At 35.0% G+C, this 21,627-nt stretch overlaps 1 protein-coding gene across 3 annotated transcripts in view; it reads left to right on the top strand.

Moving 5' to 3' along the window:
* CADM2 (cell adhesion molecule 2) overlaps positions 1–21,627 on the top strand; it is a 1,068,777-nt gene that overhangs the window by 872,138 nt on the left and 175,012 nt on the right. For all 3 annotated transcript variants that reach the window (XM_019839555.3, XM_019839556.3, XM_003991537.6), the window contains 2 exons: positions 4,544–4,696; positions 7,541–7,678. In XM_019839555.3, coding sequence (XP_019695114.1) covers positions 4,544–4,696; positions 7,541–7,678 — 291 coding nt within the window. The remainder of the gene's footprint in view (positions 1–4,543; positions 4,697–7,540; positions 7,679–21,627) is intronic.

Here is a 21,627-nt window from a genome sequence, read left to right on the forward strand (position 1 = left end):
CAACACTCCACAGACGGGCACTAATTTGAGTGACTTGTCTAGGTTCCTATGGTTAATCAGGGAAAGAGTTTACGTTAAAATGCAGGTGTTCTGCAGAGCCTAGTTTTCAGTCAGGCTGGTAGGAATCATGTAAAAAGTCAAAATATTATACGACTCGGTAGGCTAAATTAATGGGGACACTTCAGACACTAAAATATTCAGGTTCTCATCAGGATTATAAACTCAAAATATCTTAATATATCATCATAGATTTACTTTAAGGGACTGTACATACTACATGAAGTCATTTAGTTCAACTCATAATCAAAGATGAAAATAAATCAGGAATTATTATCCACAGGAAATCTGACTTCATGTAAGCTCCTAAAGTATGCTTTTTAATTCACAAGTCATTGCTTTTAGCTTTACTCCATGCCAATGGTCTAAATATTAAAGATTTATATTTATGTATGTTGGTAATGCAGTTTGACTTTGGTGATGTTATACAGTTTCCACAGTCTGACCAAAAAACAGTTAAATTTATTTTGCTAAGATTCACTGAAAATTGTAAGCTCTGTCTCTCTGTCAGTGGGAACTGTGTTAGAAGAAATGAAATTGAACACAGGGGGTAAGTAACAAGCTTTACCCATATAACATCGTGGCAGAAACCTTAGGCTTTCCCTTTTGGTGACCTCTTTTGTGAAGAAACAAGAAATATGTGATAAATATTTTTCTTAAATAAATCACAGCTTTGAAAGTGGTTGATATAGCCTGAGGTCTTATTGGGGAAATAACGAATCTGTGTCCCACTGTTTTCCTCTGGCAACTGAACAATGTATATGTGTGTGTGTGTGTATATATATATATATATATGTGTGTGTGTGTGTGTGTGTGTGTGTGTGTGTGTGTGTGTGTGTGTATTAGTGCATGTTAGGAGATAGATTATGAAATAGACATTTTTTTTTAAAAAATGTCCACTGTATCTTAATGGAATCACAAATACAAACATAATCAGACTTGCCTTATGTTTCATATTCAATAAGATTCGTTTCAAAAATATTTGTAAGCATATGTCTCTTTATAGAATTAGAGTTAATAAAGAATGGTAGCAGAGGGACTGCAATCATTAAGGTGTGCATTATTTGAGTATCTGGGAGGATGTTTTGTTTTTTATAAATATATTTAAAATCATGAAAATTTAGAATTATCCCAAATATTGCATACTGTATTATTGCCTGCTCCTTTCACAAAACATATAGGGAAGGTACAGGCAATTCAAAAATATTTGGCACTTGGGATTCCCCTCTTGCTCTGTGGCAAATGTGTATAATAAATTTTAAGCTTTGTTATCCTGACCACTCCCCTATTCTTTCAAATGTACATAAAAAATTTTAATTGAGTTTTTATTGTAGATTCACACACAGTTGTGTGAAATAATAGAGAGATTTCATCAACCCTTGACCTGAATAACATCTTGCAAAGATATCACAACTAGGAAACTGACATTGATATAGTCGACCAATCTTATTTGGGTTTCATCAATTTTACATGTACTCATCTGTGGGTGTGAGTGTGTGTGTGTGTGTGTGTGTGTGTGTGCACGCATGTGTATTTAGTCTTTTAAATTTTATTTCACGTGTAGTTTCATGTATCCATCACCACAGCCAAAATACAAAACGGTTTCCATCACCACAAGGATCCCCTTGTGCTATCCTTTTACAATCATATCCATGTCCATCCCCTCCCTGCTACCCCTTACTATCCTTAACCCTTGGTAAACACTAATATTTCTAACTTTAAAATTTTATTATTTCAAGACACTATATAAATCGATTTTATGTGTATTTATAGAGTTTTTGAGTTATTACTTTGTATATTTTCTTAGTATTTGCTCTGGATTGAAATATGTACATGATTTACCACACTCTACAAGTAGCAATGGTTTACCATTTTGAGTAAAGTATGGAAATCTTACTTCTTTTAGACTCCTTTGTCCTGCCCACTTTTTACTTGTCTTGAGTATTCCTTCTATATTTGCTCAACATTGCATCAATTGATGTTGTAATTTTTGTTTCAAACATCATATAATGGAGACAACTCAAGAGAAGGATAGTCTATATTGTATTTACCCATGTCTTTGTTCTTTTAGTCATTCCTTCTTCCTTTCTGATACTCCAAGATTTTTTTTTCTGTCTAAAGAACTTAACTTTTCAAGACAGATCTGCTAGAGAAACGTGTTCTTAGCTTTCCTTCTTCTAAGAATATACGTATTTCCTTTTGATTCCTGAAGGTTAGCTTCCCTGAATAAGAATTCAGTCTTGGTATTTCTTTTCTTTCAGCACTTAAGTAATGTGCCACTCCCTCTGGCCTCCATAATTTCAAACGAGAAATCTATTGTCATTTAGATTGATGTTCTCTTGTAGGTTATATGTCTTTCTCTCTGGCTGCTTTAGATTTTTTTTTTGTCTTCCAGTTTAATTTTGATGTACCTGGATATAAATTTCATGAGGTTTATCATATTTGAGATTAGTGTGTCTTATTGATTCTGTATATTACATTTAAGTCTTTTGGAAAATTTGCAGTTTGGGACCATTATTTCTTCAAAATATTCTTTCAGCCCCAATCTCTTTCACTTATTTGAAACTTGTATGGTACCAATATTGAAGATTTGGTTATCATCCCACAGGTCTCTGAGGTCCCCTTCTTTTTTTTTCCCTCCAATCTATTCTTTTCTTATTATTCAAATTAATTATTAATTATATTGCCCTATCTTTAAGTTTACTAATACCATTCTCTGTCATCTCTACTGTACTGTTAAGCCAATTTAGTGAGTTTTTATTTTGGTTATTGTATTTTTGTCTTCTCTAATTTTCATCTGATTCTTTTTTTTATCATTTCTTTGCTGAGATTTTCTATTTTTTGTTTCAAGATAACTACTAATTGCTGAAGTATTTTTATGATGGCTTTTTTCAAGTTATTTGTCAGATAATTACATTTGTTTCAGCTCAGTGTTGGTGGTGTTTATTGATTATTTTTCCCCCTCAAGTTATGATTTTCCTGGTGTTTGGTGTAACCGGTGATGTTTTTATTATACCTGGACATTCTAGCTATTATGTTAGGAGACTCTGTATTCTATTTTAATTTTCTATTCTAGGAGGCAGTCACCTTGTTTAGGTTTAGCCATAGAGGTCCTGGCTTACATTTTCAGGTCGTGGTTGAACCAACAATTGACTTTCCAGAGCTAAAGGGTGTTATTTGGTCAGCTTGAAGTGCATATTTCTACTAGGGGTTGACCTGGTCCCCACTGTAACCACCTAAAGAGGCAGAGGAGCTTCCATAGGTCAGGCTGCCTAATGGCTCCAGCAGGGGTATGTGGTTCTCTAGCACATAGGAAGATCACTTTAAGGGCTGAGTACTTGTCAGAGATGCATCACTTCTCTTACCCTGCTGCCCAGTTGATCACTATCTCTAGGCAGTGAAGGGGAGTCTCCAGCCCAGTGGGGAAAAAATTGCTTTCCATGGCCACTTGTAGTTAGTGACACTCCCACTTGATTCCCCCTGCAGCTAGCCCAATTTTCCCAAAGATGCTGGCAGGACTTGCATTTGATATGTGATTAAAAAAAAATTAGTCTACCTAGGATACCTTCTGTTGCTAGGTTGTCCTTGGGAAAAGCCAGGCCTCAATTGCCTTTTATTATTGGTTGGGAAACCACTGAGTTGCTCCTTAGATCCTAGTTTCCCTAACCAGTGCTCTTTCCTCTGAGTCCTCCTTTAGTTGTCTCTTGCTTAATTCTGAGCTTATAGCTGTACTTAGTTGGAAATATAATAATATTTAAAGCTTTTAATGTTTTTCCCAAAATGAATCAAGAGGAGCATGCTAAGAGATCTTCTGTGAAAAAAAAAATATAAATAAATTAAGCAAATAAATAAATAAATAAAGTTCTGTGGTAGAAAAGGTGGCATGAACCAAAGAAATATACTAAAAATATTTAGCAAAGGTGGTACAGTAGAGGTACCAACCAGGGCAAATTTAAACATTCAGTACCTTACAGGTGTTTTTCAGCTGAAAGTCAGCTCTGGTTGAAAGGAACTTCAACAGGTTTCTCTATTGTAGAGAAAATGCTCTTAATATGCTAATGTGAATTGTTGGTCTCTTGGAAGGAATGCAGCTATCACAGTTTTCCCAAATTTATCTGTGCATAGAAATGAAACCTGTTTATAGTTTTTTTAGATACTAGGATTCCATGAAAGCCTGTGGAGGAAAGCCCTTATTATCACCACTGACATCTACCTCATCTGAAGTATTGTACCAGATGCAATCATTTAATTAAAAAGTTATTTCTGAGAACATTAAGGAACACCTAATTCTACTTTGATTTTTTAAAAATCTGATAAAATATTTCCATACATTTAAACCTTCCTTTAATCTGTATCAGGAAATAAGATTTAGGTGAGATGTATGGCCAAAGACAATATTTATTATGTTATGCTAAAAATATTTAGTCTAACAGTACTGACTTTTTCTAATGTTGCTATTTGCATTTTCAATGTTTTCTCTTTCCAGCGTTAAGGGATAACAGGATTGAGCTGGTTCGAGCTTCCTGGCATGAATTAAGTATCAGCGTCAGTGATGTGTCTCTCTCGGATGAAGGACAGTACACTTGTTCTTTATTTACAATGCCTGTCAAAACTTCTAAGGCCTATCTCACTGTTCTGGGTAAGTACAAGGAACTAACACTATGTGATCGCAAGCTACAGCAACATGAGTCAATAACAAATATATATTTTGAGGCTCATATTAATAGATACAGTTTAATCCCTTTTCTGCTACATTATAACAAGAGGCATTTAAAAAGTCAATCACTTGCCCCATTTTAGAAAGAGACAAAGTGAGGTGTAACAGTTTGTATGGCTTCCCAAGAGCATCCATTTTGTTTCTTAGTGAGCAATACATACCAGGATATTGTATACCTGGTGATCCTTTAATAAAATAACAGAATAATGATAATGAATTCAGCGTGTCTATAGAGTGGTCCTACATTTAATTGTGCAAGACATTTGAGAGGGGCCTTCTCTAATCCTTATAGCTTTCAAATATGACTTCTTTGTTTATATTGGTGCATTTAAATGACCCTGACATTTCTGTGTCTTATCTTTTAATTTTATAGTTTTCTAGATTCTTAAGTGAAGTACATAATGTCAATCTATATGTAACTTGTAGCTTCTCTGTGGTTTTATTTTCTAAACACTGGGCCTTTTCCCCAAAGGTTAAAGTGACACCAAAAAGCATTATATTCATAGAGATTCACAGGAAATAAATTTGCAGCAAAGAGCTCTCTGTGATTCCGCAGAAGTCATGGCCCAATCAGTTGAGATTGCTGCAGTTCGTTGAAACACACCTGCGTACTGTTAGAGGAATTTAAGGATTGATTTTTTTTTTGGGGGGGAGGGGGGGTCCTAGCTTGCCTGCTTTTTTTATAGATAAAGGCATAACATTGCATATAAAAGAACTAATGCATGCTGTTCTCTTAGGTAGGAATATTAAAGTTAATCCAGCTAGTGAATTGGTTTTGTACCTGCGATGTGAAATATGTTTCTTTGCAAGTCCCACTGGGACTATTTTATAAAAATCTTCATCAGCTTGCCACTACAGACAAAATATATCCACTAAAATGGAATATTTCAATATAATAACTGCCTAAGGTTAACGTATTGTTCTGTAGAGAGCCACCTTGAGACTCCAACAATAGACAATGGGTTGATTTCAGCTTATTAAATGATGGTATGGCATAGATTAAAAGAAAGCATATGAATATGAACAGAAAATAATCCAACTAATTGGCGGATGCTGACCTGTCACTTATCATTGTTGTTCTTGTTATTGTTTTAATATGCATTTCTCTTATTGGTGATTTCCAACATTCTTACATTGTATTCTTTTCAAATTGAATTAAATAGTACAATAAAGATATTTCAGTCTGCGTTTATTACTGAATGATTTTAAAAGAAATGTTAATAAACTTCTATGGCAACAAGAGAATATTATTACCCAAGAAATATGACATTTTCTATTATTTAAATCATCCATGTACTATCTCTGCATATTAGTTATCTGCTTAGCCATTGGATGACTTGGACTAGAAAAGGCAGTAGTGGTTAGCATTAAAGATAATTTACATCATGCCTCACAAAACCACTATTGCATTTCTTTTTTTTTTTTTTCAACGTTTATTTATTTTTGGGACAGAGAGAGACAGAGCATGAGCGGGGGAGGGGCAGAGAGAGAGGGAGACACAGAATCGGAAACAGGCTCCAGGCTCTGAGCCATCAGCCCAGAGCCTGACGTGGGGCTCGAACTCACCGACCGCGAGATCGTGACCTGGCTGAAGTCGGACGCTTAACCGACTGCGCCACCCAGGCGCCCCCACTATTGCATTTCTAATACAAATGACTTCAAAACCCTCTGTGTAAGAATCAGAAAAGTATTGTTGCAGTTATTGATAAATCTCTTATTCTAAAATGCATTTTTGAACAAAGTACATAGAGGATAATAATATCTTTTTAAGCCTTAAGAATTATGAAATCAGGAATGCAAGGTGCTCTTTTATTTAAATCACAATATGCTAAGGAATAAAGAAATGTGCTTTGTGGATTTTTTCTCCCATTGCAAACAATTTACCTTCTTAAGTCCTTATACTGATAAGTCTTAAGACATACTGCATGGCTGTTTTTGAGATTTACAAAGAGCATTTTTTGCAGGTAAAACTTTAAAAGCTACTTCGAACTAATGCATTTTAAATGCTTTCTGGAACACACACACACACACACACACACACACACACACACACACACTCTTGCATATATTAGTTCCCCACCTCACCCGCATCTGGGATTTCATCTTCCACAGTTTAAGTTACACATGAATAACCTCAGTCTGGAAGCAGGTGGTCCTCCTTCTGACTTCTTTTTGGGCCAATAGTAGCCTCACGTTACAACACAATGCTTACAACATTCACCTCACTTCCTCTTATCACATAGGCATTTTAACTTCTCACATCCACACAAGAAGGGTAAGTATAGTACAATATTTTACAAGAGAGACTACATTCACATAACTTCTGTTTTGGCATATTGTTATAATAGTTCCATTTCATTATTTATCATTGCTAATCTTTTACTATGCCTAATTTATAAATTAAAATTTATTATAGGTATATATGGATAGGAGAAAAATATGTGGATAGTGTTCAGTACTATCCACAGTTTCAGCTCCGCTGAGGGTCTTGCAGTGTCTCTCCCTCAAATAACCAGGGTGGCGGGAGGGGGGGCAGGGAACTACTGAATATACATATGTATATGTGTTTGTGTAGAAATACACAATTTTATATCTCTCTATATATTATAGAGATATTTTAAGCAGTTTATTTTATTATATAACACTTTGTTATTTTCTATTGAAGTTATTGTTAATTAACAACCCATTCTAGCTTTGTGAAAGTAATAGTCATAAGAATGAATCAGCTCTGGAGACTGATGTTCCCTCCATTTGCTTAAATTTCAGGTGTTCCTGAGAAGCCTCAAATTAGTGGATTTTCATCACCGGTTATGGAGGGAGATTTGATGCAGCTGACTTGTAAAACATCTGGTAGCAAACCTGCAGCTGATATAAGATGGTTCAAAAATGACAAAGAGATTAAAGGTAAATAACAGGAAAAGTTCCCCAAGTCACAATTTATGTGCTGTAACTAGTATGAAGTGTTAGATGCGGGACATTTTACATTTTCTTTTTCAAACCATAGTCACTCTCTGATTAAGTGTAATTTAAACCAGATTTATGCATTTCTTAAATTAGGTAACTCTGGAAGGTATATCAATACAATCTCTGTGTGCCCCATTTTCCTCTTATGTATAACAAGTCTAACAATAATATATACATCCTGGAAAAGTTGGAGAAATTAAGGAGTTATGTATGAAAACCACGAAGATTCATGCGTGGCAATAGTGAGCACTAAGTACATGTTAGATGCTATTATTTCCAAACTCCTCTATAGTATTTAGATTACAGACAGAAATCCCTTGAATTATGTCTTCAATCTGTTGATTTTTGGAATTACAAAGTTCTGAGGATAAACTTGGCTAAACATCAATAACTGATTACTAGTAGTTCCTACAGGGGGTAAAAACTGTACTTGTCTCAGAAAAAAATGCACAGTAATTTAAATATTAAGTAGAGCTCTGCTCTTCATACAACTAAATTTACACACACAAACACACACACACAACCTTTAGATGGGAAATAAATTTATAGGGGAGATGCCTCGTGAGGTTAGTAGTGGTGTTTATTTGTTTGTTGTTTGTTTTTCCCCGTGACAATACAGGTATCTTGGACCTGATGTCACATGCACATTAAAATCCAAGAATTATTTATGATGATTGTTAAAAATGTTTCCTATGTGCATAGTAATAATTTATGTATTATTCTAAAGATAACCCACTAGGAGATTGGTTTATGCAAACCACTCCAATTATTTTAATTTGTAATTCAAATATCTTAGATTAACAATAATTCTTACTAACGGGCATGCTGGCCCAGCAGATATGATAATACAGTATAATGTTATATTGTATAGGGTTTTACATTATATAGAGATAATTATTATATATTATAAGGTGTTATATAATATAGGATTGTCTCTATTACTAAGAAATTAAAAGGTTTATGATCTATTTAGTTATCTTCTTTTCTATTTTAATTACTCTTTGTGTATATTTTTCTCCAAACAAGGACTTACTTGTAATTTATCACTAATCACTACTTTTGTTTCAGAACTTCTATTAAATACATTTTCTCAAACAAATTTTCCAAAAATACAAGCCTACAAGACACAAGTTAGACATGTTGCTATGCTAAGTTAAACTTTCAGGTTAGTATAAAGCCTGATCATATATTCTGCCAGCACTCAGGAACACCCATTCTAATTCTGCCTTTAGGATATGTTTGTTATGTCCTAGACTTGGTTAGATCTTTGCTAAATGGACCATCTACACTGCTTTTAGAGTTACCATACTATGACAAAGATCTCATCCAGCCACTTTTCTGTTTAAGCCCTTCTGATCAAAAGCCATAATCTGTACAATAAATTTTAAATCTGACTTCCTTGGCCTAGGAGAAAGCTCCAGTCAGTTCTTGAGGACTCTCCTTCGATTGCTATATTACCTACATTAATTCTGACATTGTTTGTTGGTTCTTCTCAATTTCTTAGCATTTTGTTTATTTTGAGGGTTTGTCTCATACTCTCATGGAGGTCAGAGACTAACATACGAGTACTTCATTAATGTTGATTGACTGTTTTTAACATTATAGCTGACGGGAATTCTATATTGTACTCAAATTTTAGAAAATGCTTTATTTTTTGACAAGTATGGCTTATGCTCTGAGTGCCAAACAGATTTGATTACATCTTAGATAAGGGGGAGACTTTTGTTTATATGTAAAAACATGAAAAGTTTGATCTTATAAACATCATACTTGAAAATCATCGGGTCACGGGGCACCTGGGTGGCTCAGTGGGTTGAGTGTCCGACTTCGGCTCAGGTCACGATCTCGCGGTCCATGAGTTCGAGCCCCGCCTCAGGCTCTGGACTGAAGGCTCAGAGCCTGGAGCCTGCTTCCGATTCTGTGTCTCCCTCTCTCTCTGCCCCTCCCCCGTTCATGCTCTGTCTCTCTCTGTCCCAAAAATAAATAAATGTTGAAAAAAAATTAAAAAAAAATCATCAGGTCAAAAAAAAGAAAGGAAACAAAATCATCTGTGTCAAGACTAGAAAAAGAAATCAAGACAAAAACCATATACAGAATATGGTTCTGTGCTACATTCAGAAGTAGTGAGGCCTCCTTTATTTCTGTATTCTCCGATGCGTGGCCATCATAGAGCACTTACTATGCCTAAACTTGCATTCATCTCTATCACTTTTTATTTTTTATAATTCTTTTTTTTGCATGTTGATACAGTTTGTCTTCACAATTATATGGTAGACTTGCTGAGTGCATTAAACTATTTTTATAGGTGTATGTGCAAATATGCGGTATGCAGTACTCTGCACTGAATGCATTCATTTCTCTTGCTGTCCTCTAGATATGCTCAGTGAACGTTCACTCTAAAATCCCTCAGTAAACACTCCTCACTGAAAGGACCATTCCATCCTTATCTTGCACTCCTGTCTTTTCAGAGATCAAAATCTGACTTCCTATTACCACTTAACAATTTTTACTATAATATCACTTGACACTTTTTAAAGACAATCCCTGGTGAAAGCAATAGGAAAAGATAAGCTAATCAAATCAAATCAAATCAAATTAAATTGAATAAGAAATTGTTAAAATGCTTCCTGATTATTAAGAATTCTATAATGAATGAGTTAAGAACCAAATGAAGAAAATAAGAACTTTGACCTGGACATATTTAAGATATCTTTAGGGATGATAAACAAGTTGTGGAGAATGTTTTCCTCTACAGAGGAATGTGTAACTGATGTAAATCCTAGTTATTACAGTCAATAGAGAACATTATTTTCTTATGTTTAACTAAACATTGGCCAGTTCAGCATACTGACATTGTGTTAAGTTTCAGACTCTATAAAATGGATATGACTTCTGAGTTCAGACTCTATATAATGGATATGACTTCTGAGAAAAATGAGTCATTTTTCTGTTTTTTTTTCTTTTTCCTCCATCATAATCTAACATATGAATATAATTTCCAAGTTTCTGTATAAAAGTTGTTTGATTATGGAGCACTGGTTCTCAAACTTTAGCTGGTATCATCACCTATAGGGCCTATTCAATCTCAGATTATATGGCCCTGCCCCCAGATTTTCTGATGAAGTAGGACTCTATTGGAACCTGAGAATATGTTAGCACTGGGTTACTTACATGTGTGAGTGATGTTGATGCTCCTGTTTGGAACTGAGTTGGTATAGAGAACATAAACTTAAGAACTTATATAAAAGTCTTGCCTCTGTCTCTGAACTTCAGTTTTCTCACATACTAGTGAGGATTATAATGTTTTCCTAAACATCCTATTGCAAGGATTTTTTTGAGCCAATATGTGTAAAGTGTTTTCACAATATGAGGAATCACTGAAACCATTTTAGGTGTTATTATTATTACTATTATTATTATTATCTTCAGCAAACCATGATTAATGAGTTGTAGCAATCCCCAAATTTGTCCTAGAAATATAAACAAGTAAAACAAAATCATTCCTTTAAGGTATTCACATTTAGATGCTGGACATATAAATCTAAGATTTAACAGGTATAGTAATAGATACATGAACTGGCTCTAGATTTTGCACCAAAAAAGAAGCAGAGATCAGCCCCACTTTGTGGGAGAGGTAAAGACTTAACAATTCATTGATGAATAACAGGCACTCAGTAAATAGCTGTTAAATGAATAAGTAGATCTTAAACAATGAATCAAATTCATCATAGGGGATGTGGGTAAAGGTAGGTGGTAGAGAATTCCAAGCAAAGAAACCATGTACTTCTGTGGAAAGAAAGCACTGTTTGAAGTAACCATGAAACTTTCTGTGTGATACAGATATGAGAGGTAAACAGGAAGTTCAGTCTTGGAAAATCTTTTATTCCATATTAAAGAGTTTGGAATTTATTCTGTAGGCAATGATTGAGACTTTTTTTTTTTTGCATAAGCTTTACAGAGTAGAATGAAACATAATTTTCATCTAACCTTCTCCCACCATGAGTCTAACTCAGAAATCCCTTTGGTGCCTCTGGATAGCTCTGTACTCAAAACCACAGGTGGTTTCATTGCAGCTTTTAATCTTCTGTGCAGCAAGGAAGTGAATATTTGCCATTTACTGTGGGAAAAAGATGAGCATTGCCTTTTTAAATGTACAAGCTCCTTGAGAAGTTATATTTTATAGACTTTATAACTTTTATAAAGTTTATTAAGTTTTATTTCATGTATAAGCTTATTAGTCTGTAGCTTGAGCAGTTACTGTCATAGGATCTTAAGATTTTCGTTTCCAGCAAACTAACTTTTGCATTAGTGTGTGAGGCAGAATTCCATGACAAGGCTCATTGACCCACATCCTTGTATAATCTCTTCCCCTTGAGTGTCGAAGGCACTTGTGAATATAGTATCTGTGGTATCACTTCTGTGATCAGGTTACCTTATATGGCAAAAGAGATTTTTGCAGATACAATTATGTGTCCCTTTTGAGCTCATCAGAGGGAGATTGTCAAGGGAAAGCCTGACATAATGAGCTGAGGTTTTTATAAAAGAATGAAGTGTCAGAGGGAAATTCTCCTCCTGGCCTAGAAAAAGTAAACCACTTTCTTGTGAACTATCTTTGGGGGTCATGTGGCAAAGGACTGTGGGTGATCACTAGTTGCTTAAAGCAGTTTCTGAGTGACAGCTAATGAAAAATGGGGACCTCAGACATACAGCCTCAAGGAAATAAACTTATCAATAATGAGTGAGCTTGAAGAAAACCCTAAAACTCAGATGGGAATCACAGTCCCAGCCAACACTTTGAATTCAGCTGGTGACACTGAGAAGAGGGCCAGGCCTTCTCTGGACTCCTAACCCACCGACATTGTGAGATAATAAATTTGTTTTGGTTAAGCCATTAAGCTTATGGTAATTTGTTTTGCAGCAATAACAGAAAACTGAGATCTAGAGAAACAGAATAATTTGTCTGGCAAAGATTGGACTTGAGTGTTCTAAGACCTAGCACTTGAGTTTGGGGAGAAATCTGAGGCCTGGAAGAGTATTTAAGAGATGTCTCAAGCATGAGTTAATAAGGCACTAACCTCATGGATAAAATGGAATTTTAAAAAAGCGGGAACATAAATTTGAAAGATAAGTCAAATTGCAGATGAACTTGATGAATGACTCTGACAGATGAAGCAACAACAAAAGTCAAGACAATATAATTTGGGTGTTTGAGTGACTTGAGTAATGAGCATATGGAAATAAGAAAGGCATTAGGTGGGGTGCTGGGTAACTCAGTCAGTTAAGCATCCAATTTCAGCTCAGGTCATGATCTCATGGTTTGTGAGTTCAAACCCTGCCTCAGGCTCCATGCTGACAGTGCAGAGCCTGCTTGGGATTCTGCCTGTCTTCTCCTCTCTCTGCCCTTTCTGCACTGTCTCTCAAAATAAATAAGTAAACTTAAAAAAAAGGCATTAGAAAAAATTAGTGCATATATATGTTATAATATTTAAAATATTGAAGTTGAAATTATTATATCGAATCTAAAAGTTAAGCTTAGTAGCCTTTTGGAGTTAGGTGACTTATGTCTAGGAAAGGGATTTTGACCATAAAAAGGTTTATCATCTCACAATGAGGGACATTTGTGGTTCTAGCCTTTTTTAAAAATATTTTTTAATGTTTATTTATTTGCAAGACAGAGAGAGACAAAGCACAAGCAGGGGAGGGGCAGAGAGAGAGGGAGGCACAGAATCTGAAACAGGCTCCAGGCTCTGAGCTGTCAGCACACAGCCCTACCTATGCAGGGCACAAATCCACGAACCGCGAGATCATGACCTGAGCCGAAGTCAGACGCTTAACTGAGCTACCCAGGCGCCCCAGTTCTAGCCTTTTTAAATAATCATCACTCTTCATATGTGCAGCACTTCCCCCCACGGCCCCCACCATGAGAATTATGCACTGAAGGATGTGCATATCCAGCAAAGTCTGACTTTGTGGTGAGTCACTGAAGCTTGTCAGTGCCTAATAGTATTGCCTGCATTCTACAAGTGTTATTTATTTATTATACATTGTGTGTTTCAAATGTTTGACCATCAAGCTTAAGTTAGCTTTAGCTGTGTTTCTCCATGCAAACAGGTTTTTTGACATTCAATGTAATGTCAATCAAAAATAATGCAAAAGCTCATTGCAAACATAGTGTAATTTTACTGTAAGACTACTTAGTAAATGATTTTTCAGCATTTGGAAGCATGAGAGTGAATTTCTGAACTCTGTGTTTCTCGAAAAGTAACCTTTATATTATTTGGATTAGCATCAGCTGAGGTTCTAGTTTAAAAAAAAATGCCAATCCCTTAAAAAAAAATGCTGATTCCTGGTCTTAATGCAGACTTTTAAAATTAGAATTCCTCGATGTCAGACCTAGAAATCCTAATATTTATTAAATACCTCTGGTGATCCTTAGCTATTTTTTTGAGAATGCATAGGATTAGAGACTACTAAGGCAAGTATTAATAAATATTCAAGGAAAAAAGGAAAGGGATTCCAGTCTACTAAATTTAGAAAGAAACTCTTAATATTCCGTGTACATTCTAAGTCTGTTCTTACAAGGAAATTCTCTAAAACTAAGTCCAAATATACTTTAGCATGTTAACATTTCTGAGAATTAGTGCAAAAATTATTTTAGCCAACATCTTAGCAGTATTCTTTGACCACGTTTGTTTTTGTTTCTTGGTTTTTTTTGTTGTTGTTGTTGTTTTGCATTGAATTCTATGAAATCTACTTTTAAAAATGGTAGATTATATATTTAATTTAAATATTCTGTTCGGTAGTGCAAAACTAGATTTGGCCTAAAGCTTCATTTAATATCAGTTTTCTAAAACTTTAATTTGAATGAGAGTAATATTAACATGTAACACAGGGATTGTGAATTTTCTGAAGCTAAACCTAAAAGAAAATAAAAAGGAAAGATTTGTGTCCCCTGAGTTTAAAGTCCCTGCATCATGTATGATAAGGATTAACTGAAAGTATTAACATTTAAACTTGTCAACCATAAATCAGGGTTTTTTCATGTTCTTGTGTTTATACTTACCACTTTGGAAATGTCCGTGCCACTTAAATCTGGATCATGCTGGACATGTATTAAATGATGAAAGAAAATAGCGTTAACAATACCCGTATGTGGGGTGTGTATGTCTGTGTGAGAAAAGAACATGCAAAATTTGGAGGTTTCTGAACGCTGTTAAGATATTACCTCGAGATGCTGCAGGCTACACTATGAGATACATTAGGGCGCATGGGTGGCTCAGTTGGTTGGGCGTCTGACTTCAGCTCAAGTCATGATCTCAATGTTTGTGGGTTCAAGTATGTCAAGTATGTTTGTGGGTTCCGCTGGCTGTGTGGAACTTTCCTGGGATTCTCTGTCTCCCTCTCTCTCTGGCCCTAACCCACCTGTGCTCTCTCCCCTTCCCTCTCAAAAATAAATAAACATTAACAAAAAATTTATTTAAAAAGAGACATCTTATTGAAAGAGATAAAATAATTGTTTCATGTAAGTGTGAATGGTTGATGAAAGCAAATATCACCAAAAAAACCATTGAGAAACTTTCCTTTTTAATATTTTTATTTTTTAAAAATAGCTTTATTGAGATATAATAGAAAACAATATACACATATCTGAAGTGGACAGTTTGATATATTTTCACGTGTGTATACAGCAATGAATCCTTACCACAATCAAGTTGATGAACATATTCATCATCTGTTAAAGTTTTTTCATACTCTTTAGTAATCCTTTCCTCCCCACTCCTCATTTCATGCTCAAATCACAGCCACTGTTCTGATTTGTCATTATAGATTAGTTTACATTTTCTCGAATTTTTAGACTCATTTAATATTCTTTTCCCTCTGATTTTTCTTAGCATAAATATTTTGAGATTCATCCATGTTGTTACATATATATTGCTGATAAGTATTCTATTGTGTGGATCTATACCTTAATTTGTTTATTTATCTAGAGATAGACATTTGGGTTGTTTATAGTTTGGGGCTATTGTATTAAAGCAGTCATGAACATTTGTGTATAAGTCTTTCTGTGTACATATGCTTTCATTTTTCTTGGGTAAATGACTAGGAGCAGAATGAGTGAGTCATATGGCAGACATATGTTCAGTTTTAAGAAGACATTTCCAAACTGTTTTCTAAAGTGGCTGTACTACTTTATGAAGTCCAACTTTTCCATTTTATCATTATTTATTTGTTACTTTTATGAATCATGCTTTGGTGGTTGCTATATGTATTTTTTTTTCCTAACACCAAGATCACAAAGAATTACTTTCATAAATTTCATATGTGTACATTTTGAATGTATTTTGAGTTATTTTGTGTTTTCAATGCCCTTACCTTTTATTTCTCTGAGCTGTATTATTTCTAGGTCAGTTTCGATAGATTGATTGATCTCATTATAGATAGCATTTTTCCGCTTCTTTGAATGCAGTTTTTGATTGGGTTGCAGACATTGTGAATTTTACCTTTTGGTGCAGAATATTCTCAAACTTGTATAAATCTTATTAAGCTTCCTTCTGATTAAGTTACTTAGAAAGAGTTTAATCCTTTCAGAGTTTCTAAAATGTTCTTAGGCAAGGGCAGAGCGGCATTTATTCTAGGAATTATTGTTTTCTTGTTACCAAGGAAGGTAAAATCCTTCTGAGTGCCCAGTGTACCAGTTACAAGATTTTTCAGTCAGATTGGTTAAAACAGGCATATTCCCAGCCCTGTGTGAGTATCATGTACTATTTCATCTAATCCTTTTAGATGGTTTTTACCCCAGCCTCAGTTTCTTCCCATAGATACACCGTTCAGTACCTACTTTGCTGAATACTGGATAAGAGATCTCTGGGGTTCTCTCTCTGTGCAACTCTCTTTTTTTTTTTTTTCATACTTTTCCCTGAAAACTTTAAATAATAGTTTTACTTAATGGCAGTACATTTTAATTTTTTTCTGTTTGTTTATTTTAAGGTGATATAATGAATTTAAGGGGATATACATGAATAAGAGTGAAATGTGCCCATACTTACTTTGACATAATATTTTACCTCTTTTGAAGTGACACTCACTCTGATGATCAGGGTCCTGGGGGAGTGGCTGTAGACTGGTTTTTACGACTTGCCTCTCTGGCTTGAAATGTCTACTCTATGAGTGAACTGGGGTGAAAGCCATGAAGGTCTTTGAATTCTTGGCCCATGAGTCTGGATTGGGTAGAGGAACAGATCCCCAACCTCTCAGCCACACTCAGATGGAATTGGGCCTCTTCAATGAACAGCAGAAGTGAGAGGAATATGGGAGTGAGGCCACCTGGCTCCACAGGGAAAATACTGAAGTCTTTGAAAGGGAGCTGGTGAGAAAGAGGAGTCCCCTCTTCTTGGAGACATTCGCCAGGAGGCAAGCTTCCCTTGTGCTGAGTTAGAGGTGGAGTCAAGTAGGGAGCAGGTCATGTCCTAAATACCACAGATCATATCTATTCTCACTAATATTTAATAGATTTCCTTGAATAATTGTTTCTTGATTTGCTGTATACTATTAGCACAATTTTTATATTTTAGCACAATTAGCACATAAATGTGTGTGCATTTAAATAATTTTCACCAGTTCTGGTTGTTTTGCTGGAGAGGGAGTCTCCAGAGTCCCTTATGCTGGCTATTCTGGAATTCACCCTCTGACTTCATTTTTATACTCATGTGTTTTTACAATGTTGACCCATAAAGTATTCTACTATATGATCTTTCAAGTATCTTCCATTATTTATTCTTATAAATTGTTTCATCTCTCATTTCTTGCTATTTTTTCAGAAGAAAACTATATTTCTCTTCTTGATCAGTTTATATTTAAAATTTATTTTTTGCCTCTGTATGACATGAAACAATTTCATAATTTCAATTTTCCTGATAATTATAAGTAATTTGTAATTATGTTCTTTTCTTTATGAGTTTTATATGAAATGATCATGTATGAATTAAAAAAAAAGATTTAACAGTTTGATATATTTTTAATTCAGTTATTTTTATTTTTATTTTTTGTAGAGATAGAGTACAAATTGGTGAGAGGGGCAGAGGGAGGGAGGGAGGGAGAGAGAGAGAGAGAGAGAGAGAGAGAGAGAGAGAGAGAGAATGAATCTTAATCAGGCTCCACACTTAGTGCAAAGCCCAATATGGGGCTGAATCCCATGACCCTGGGATCATGAGCTAAGCCAAAATCAAGATTAGACACTCAACTGACTGAACCACCCAGGCACCCCTAAATCAGTTATTTTTAATTAGCCTTTTTAAAAATGATATTGCCAATCTTCTCTCTCCCTTTTTATCCACAGCTAAATGTATCTGGACTCCCACCTTTGGGAAGTTCTGATACAGGGAACTCTGATATAGTTGGGCTGCACTAAGGATTGCTATGCCTCAGGAAAATAGTTAAGGGAAGAACCAAAGGGCAAGTACAGGGTAAATATAAATCTGAGTAAAAGAAAAGAAGTAACAATCAATAGTAGTCAATAAGAGTGGAAAAAGATAATAAAACAATAGAACTGCATCAGATAAAGATTATTTATTTGCATGTAGTGTGTCTGATTCCTGATTGTTGATGATTTATCTCCAGCTTTTGTACTTGCCCAAATTGGAAACTGTCCAGTTATTCAGTGGTTAGACCAATGACATCTTCAGTTTGCAGGAGATTGATGATAAGAGGATTAGAGAGAGAGAGAGAGGCAAATCATAAGAGACTTTTTTAACTATAGAGAGGATTAATGGAGGGGAGGTGGGCAGGGGATGGGCTAACTGGGTGATGGGTATTAAGGAGGGCACTTGTGATAAGCACTGTTGTGTTATATGTAAGTGAGGAGTCACTAAATTATACTCCTGAAACCAATATTACACTATATCTTAACTAACTAGAATTTAAATAAAACCTTTAAAATTTTTTTTACAAAAAGAAAAGAAATCCACTACACAAAAAAATGGTAACAAATTAACAACTGCCCACATGTTGTACATGTTGACATGATCTGAGTCTACTACACTAAAGAAAGGAATGATTTACCTGATTGAATATGGCCATTATTCTAATTAATTAAGAACAGACTTATTAGCATCTATGATGTTCCAGACCCTGTCGAGATACTGGATATGAGAACCATGAAGAAGTATAAAAATTAAGAATATTTGGAGACAAAATATAGTAAAGAGAGAGAAGAAGGGGGAGGAATAATGGAAAAAAAACAAAAAGTAGTAAAAAAAAAAGCAAGGCAAAAATGTAAATTCTAAATTATCCCTTATTTTATGAATACATGAATTATATTGAACCTGGTGAAGCCTAGAGAGTAATTGAAATTTAAAAATGATATGTTGCTCATAGGGCACCTGAGTAGCTCAGTCGGTTAAGTATCCAACTTCAGCTCAGTTTATGATCTCACAGTTTGTGAGTTTGAGCCCCGCGTCGGGATCTATGCTGACAGCTCAAAGCCTGGAGCCTGCTTTGGATTCTGTGTCTCCCTCTCTCTTTGTGTCTGTGTCTCCCCTCCCCAGCTGCATCTCCCCTCTCCAGATTACACTCTGTCTCTCTTTCTCTCTCAAAATATAAATGAACATTAAAAAAATGTTTAAAAATTTAAAAGTGATATGTTGCTCAGAAAACAATATAACCTGTTAAAAACTGATCAACAAAACTTTCGTAGTATATGATATAGAGAAACATTATAACATTCAGAAAGCTAATTTCTCAACATAGATGTTTTACTGATGCAAATGATGCATTTTCACAACACGTAGATGAGGGGCAGGTTGATATTTCTTACATGTGCCGAATGCTACAAGAGTCCATAAAATAAATTGTTTGATGACTAGAAAATTGCATCACCATAGGTGTCTCAAAGGAATTACACTTACCTGCTGCTTATAATATTTACTCAAATGGATAGATACTTTTATTTTCTTATAGAGTTTACTCTAATGGATAGGATTTAAATTTTTTCTGCCATCTTTTATCATCTTTTTGGGCCTGCAATAAAACACCTTTTAAGGTAGAAAATAGACGAAATCTTTCAGTCTTTAGTAGAAGAAAGGACATTATAATCTGTACAAATATAGTGAATTCCCTGAGGCATAAGACTTAGAGTCAGGTATTTTTTTTTTCCATTCACATGGTGTGATCTTTTTGATTCAGCCTAAACACACACACACACACACACACACACACACACACACACACACACACACACACAACCAGTTCACAAAATATAAAATCTTTTCGTAGAAAGTGCTACAAGTGAAAGTTGAATGGTACTGAGGTTCACTCCAGCTACTCTCAAGTGAAAAGAAGTTATCATAAGTTTTTTTCTGGCCATGGCCAAGTGAAAGAAACATGAGGAAACCTGGTTATAGCCATAAAGGTTATTCCCTGGACATAAAGAGTTTACTCACTAACTGGCTTCATAGTGACTTAGCTTCTTTCTGTCTATAGTTGCTACCAGCTATCTGCTTCTTCCTCTATTTTGCATAGATTACCCTACCTCATGAATTATGGTCTCCTATTAGACTGACTAAATCATGGCTTTTCCAGAACTAGGAAATGTAGGAACTGTGGGATATAAGTGTGTGTGCATGCTCAAGCATGTGTTTTTAACTTCAATTATTTTTTAATTCTTTAAGGTTTTAAACCATGTTAAGATAAATGATAGAGAAGGGATGCCTGGGTGGCTCAGTCAGTTAAGGGTCCAACTCTTGATATTAGCTCAGTTCATGAGATTGAGCCACACATTGGCTCTGTGGTGAGCATGGAGGCTGCTTGGGATTCTCTCTCTCTCGCTCGCTCTCTCTCTCTCTCTGCCCTTTCTCTGCACTTTCTCATGTGCTCTATCTCTCAAAATGAATAAATAGACATTTTTTAACAAGGATATATGATAGAGAATCTAGAACACACTACTTTAATCACATTGTTCAATCACATTGTTTCTGCTTGGGGATAAAGCCTCATGCCTGCCACCCTGGAGATTAGTCACCCTGGGCACGGGGTCCTCAGGTTTAGTCATACCTGGCTCAAGTCATGTGCTAGGGAACATGGCAATTTATAGGCAAGGAATGTCTGCAAAAGAAATTACATAGGAGAAGAATTTACTATTAAAAGGCAAACCTGGTTATGGCAAACCCTGTGAATTCACATTCATTAAGTATAGGTGCTATAGAGGATTACAAATTTATTTTCACATTTCAATATAATTTTTAGATTTTATGACTCTAATTTCATTGTATATAAAATATTAAGGAGCCCCTAATAAAACATTGTGGTCTGGGATTAGATTTGCACAAGACTGCTATTTGTTCCTTTACCATCCTCTTTTTGGAGTTTTGTATTTATGAATAATAGGCAGAGGGTAAACTAAGCTCAAATTGCCCAAGAAAATTTCACAAACTCTGCAGGATATATCTCATAGCTCATGAACATGCTGTGTAAGTCAGAAAGAGGAACACCTTGTTGAAACTGGCAAATACTATATTTAGCTCATGATATTAGTATTGCAGAAATAATGAGCAGTATTCATATTGCTTCTGATTATTCAAAGAAAGTGATAATAAATAAAAGAAGATTTTCTTGAAGACAATAATCTCTATTTTGCTTCTCACAACAAGTATTAACTAATTTCCTAAGTAACCATTTTCCCCAAAAATAGTCTGTTTCCCATATTCTTTTCTTTTTTTAATCTTTTTTTTAATTTAATTTTTTATTTTTTAAAATTTACATACAAATTAGTTAGCACATAGTGAAACAATGATTTCAGGAGTAGATTCCATAATGCCCCTTACCCATTTAGCCCATCCCTGTTCCCACAACCCCTCCAGCAACCCTCAGTTTGTTCTCCATATTTATGAGTCTCT

Source organism: Felis catus, chromosome C2 (assembly GCF_018350175.1).
Source record: "Felis catus isolate Fca126 chromosome C2, F.catus_Fca126_mat1.0, whole genome shotgun sequence".
Lineage (NCBI taxonomy): Eukaryota > Metazoa > Chordata > Mammalia > Carnivora > Felidae > Felis > Felis catus.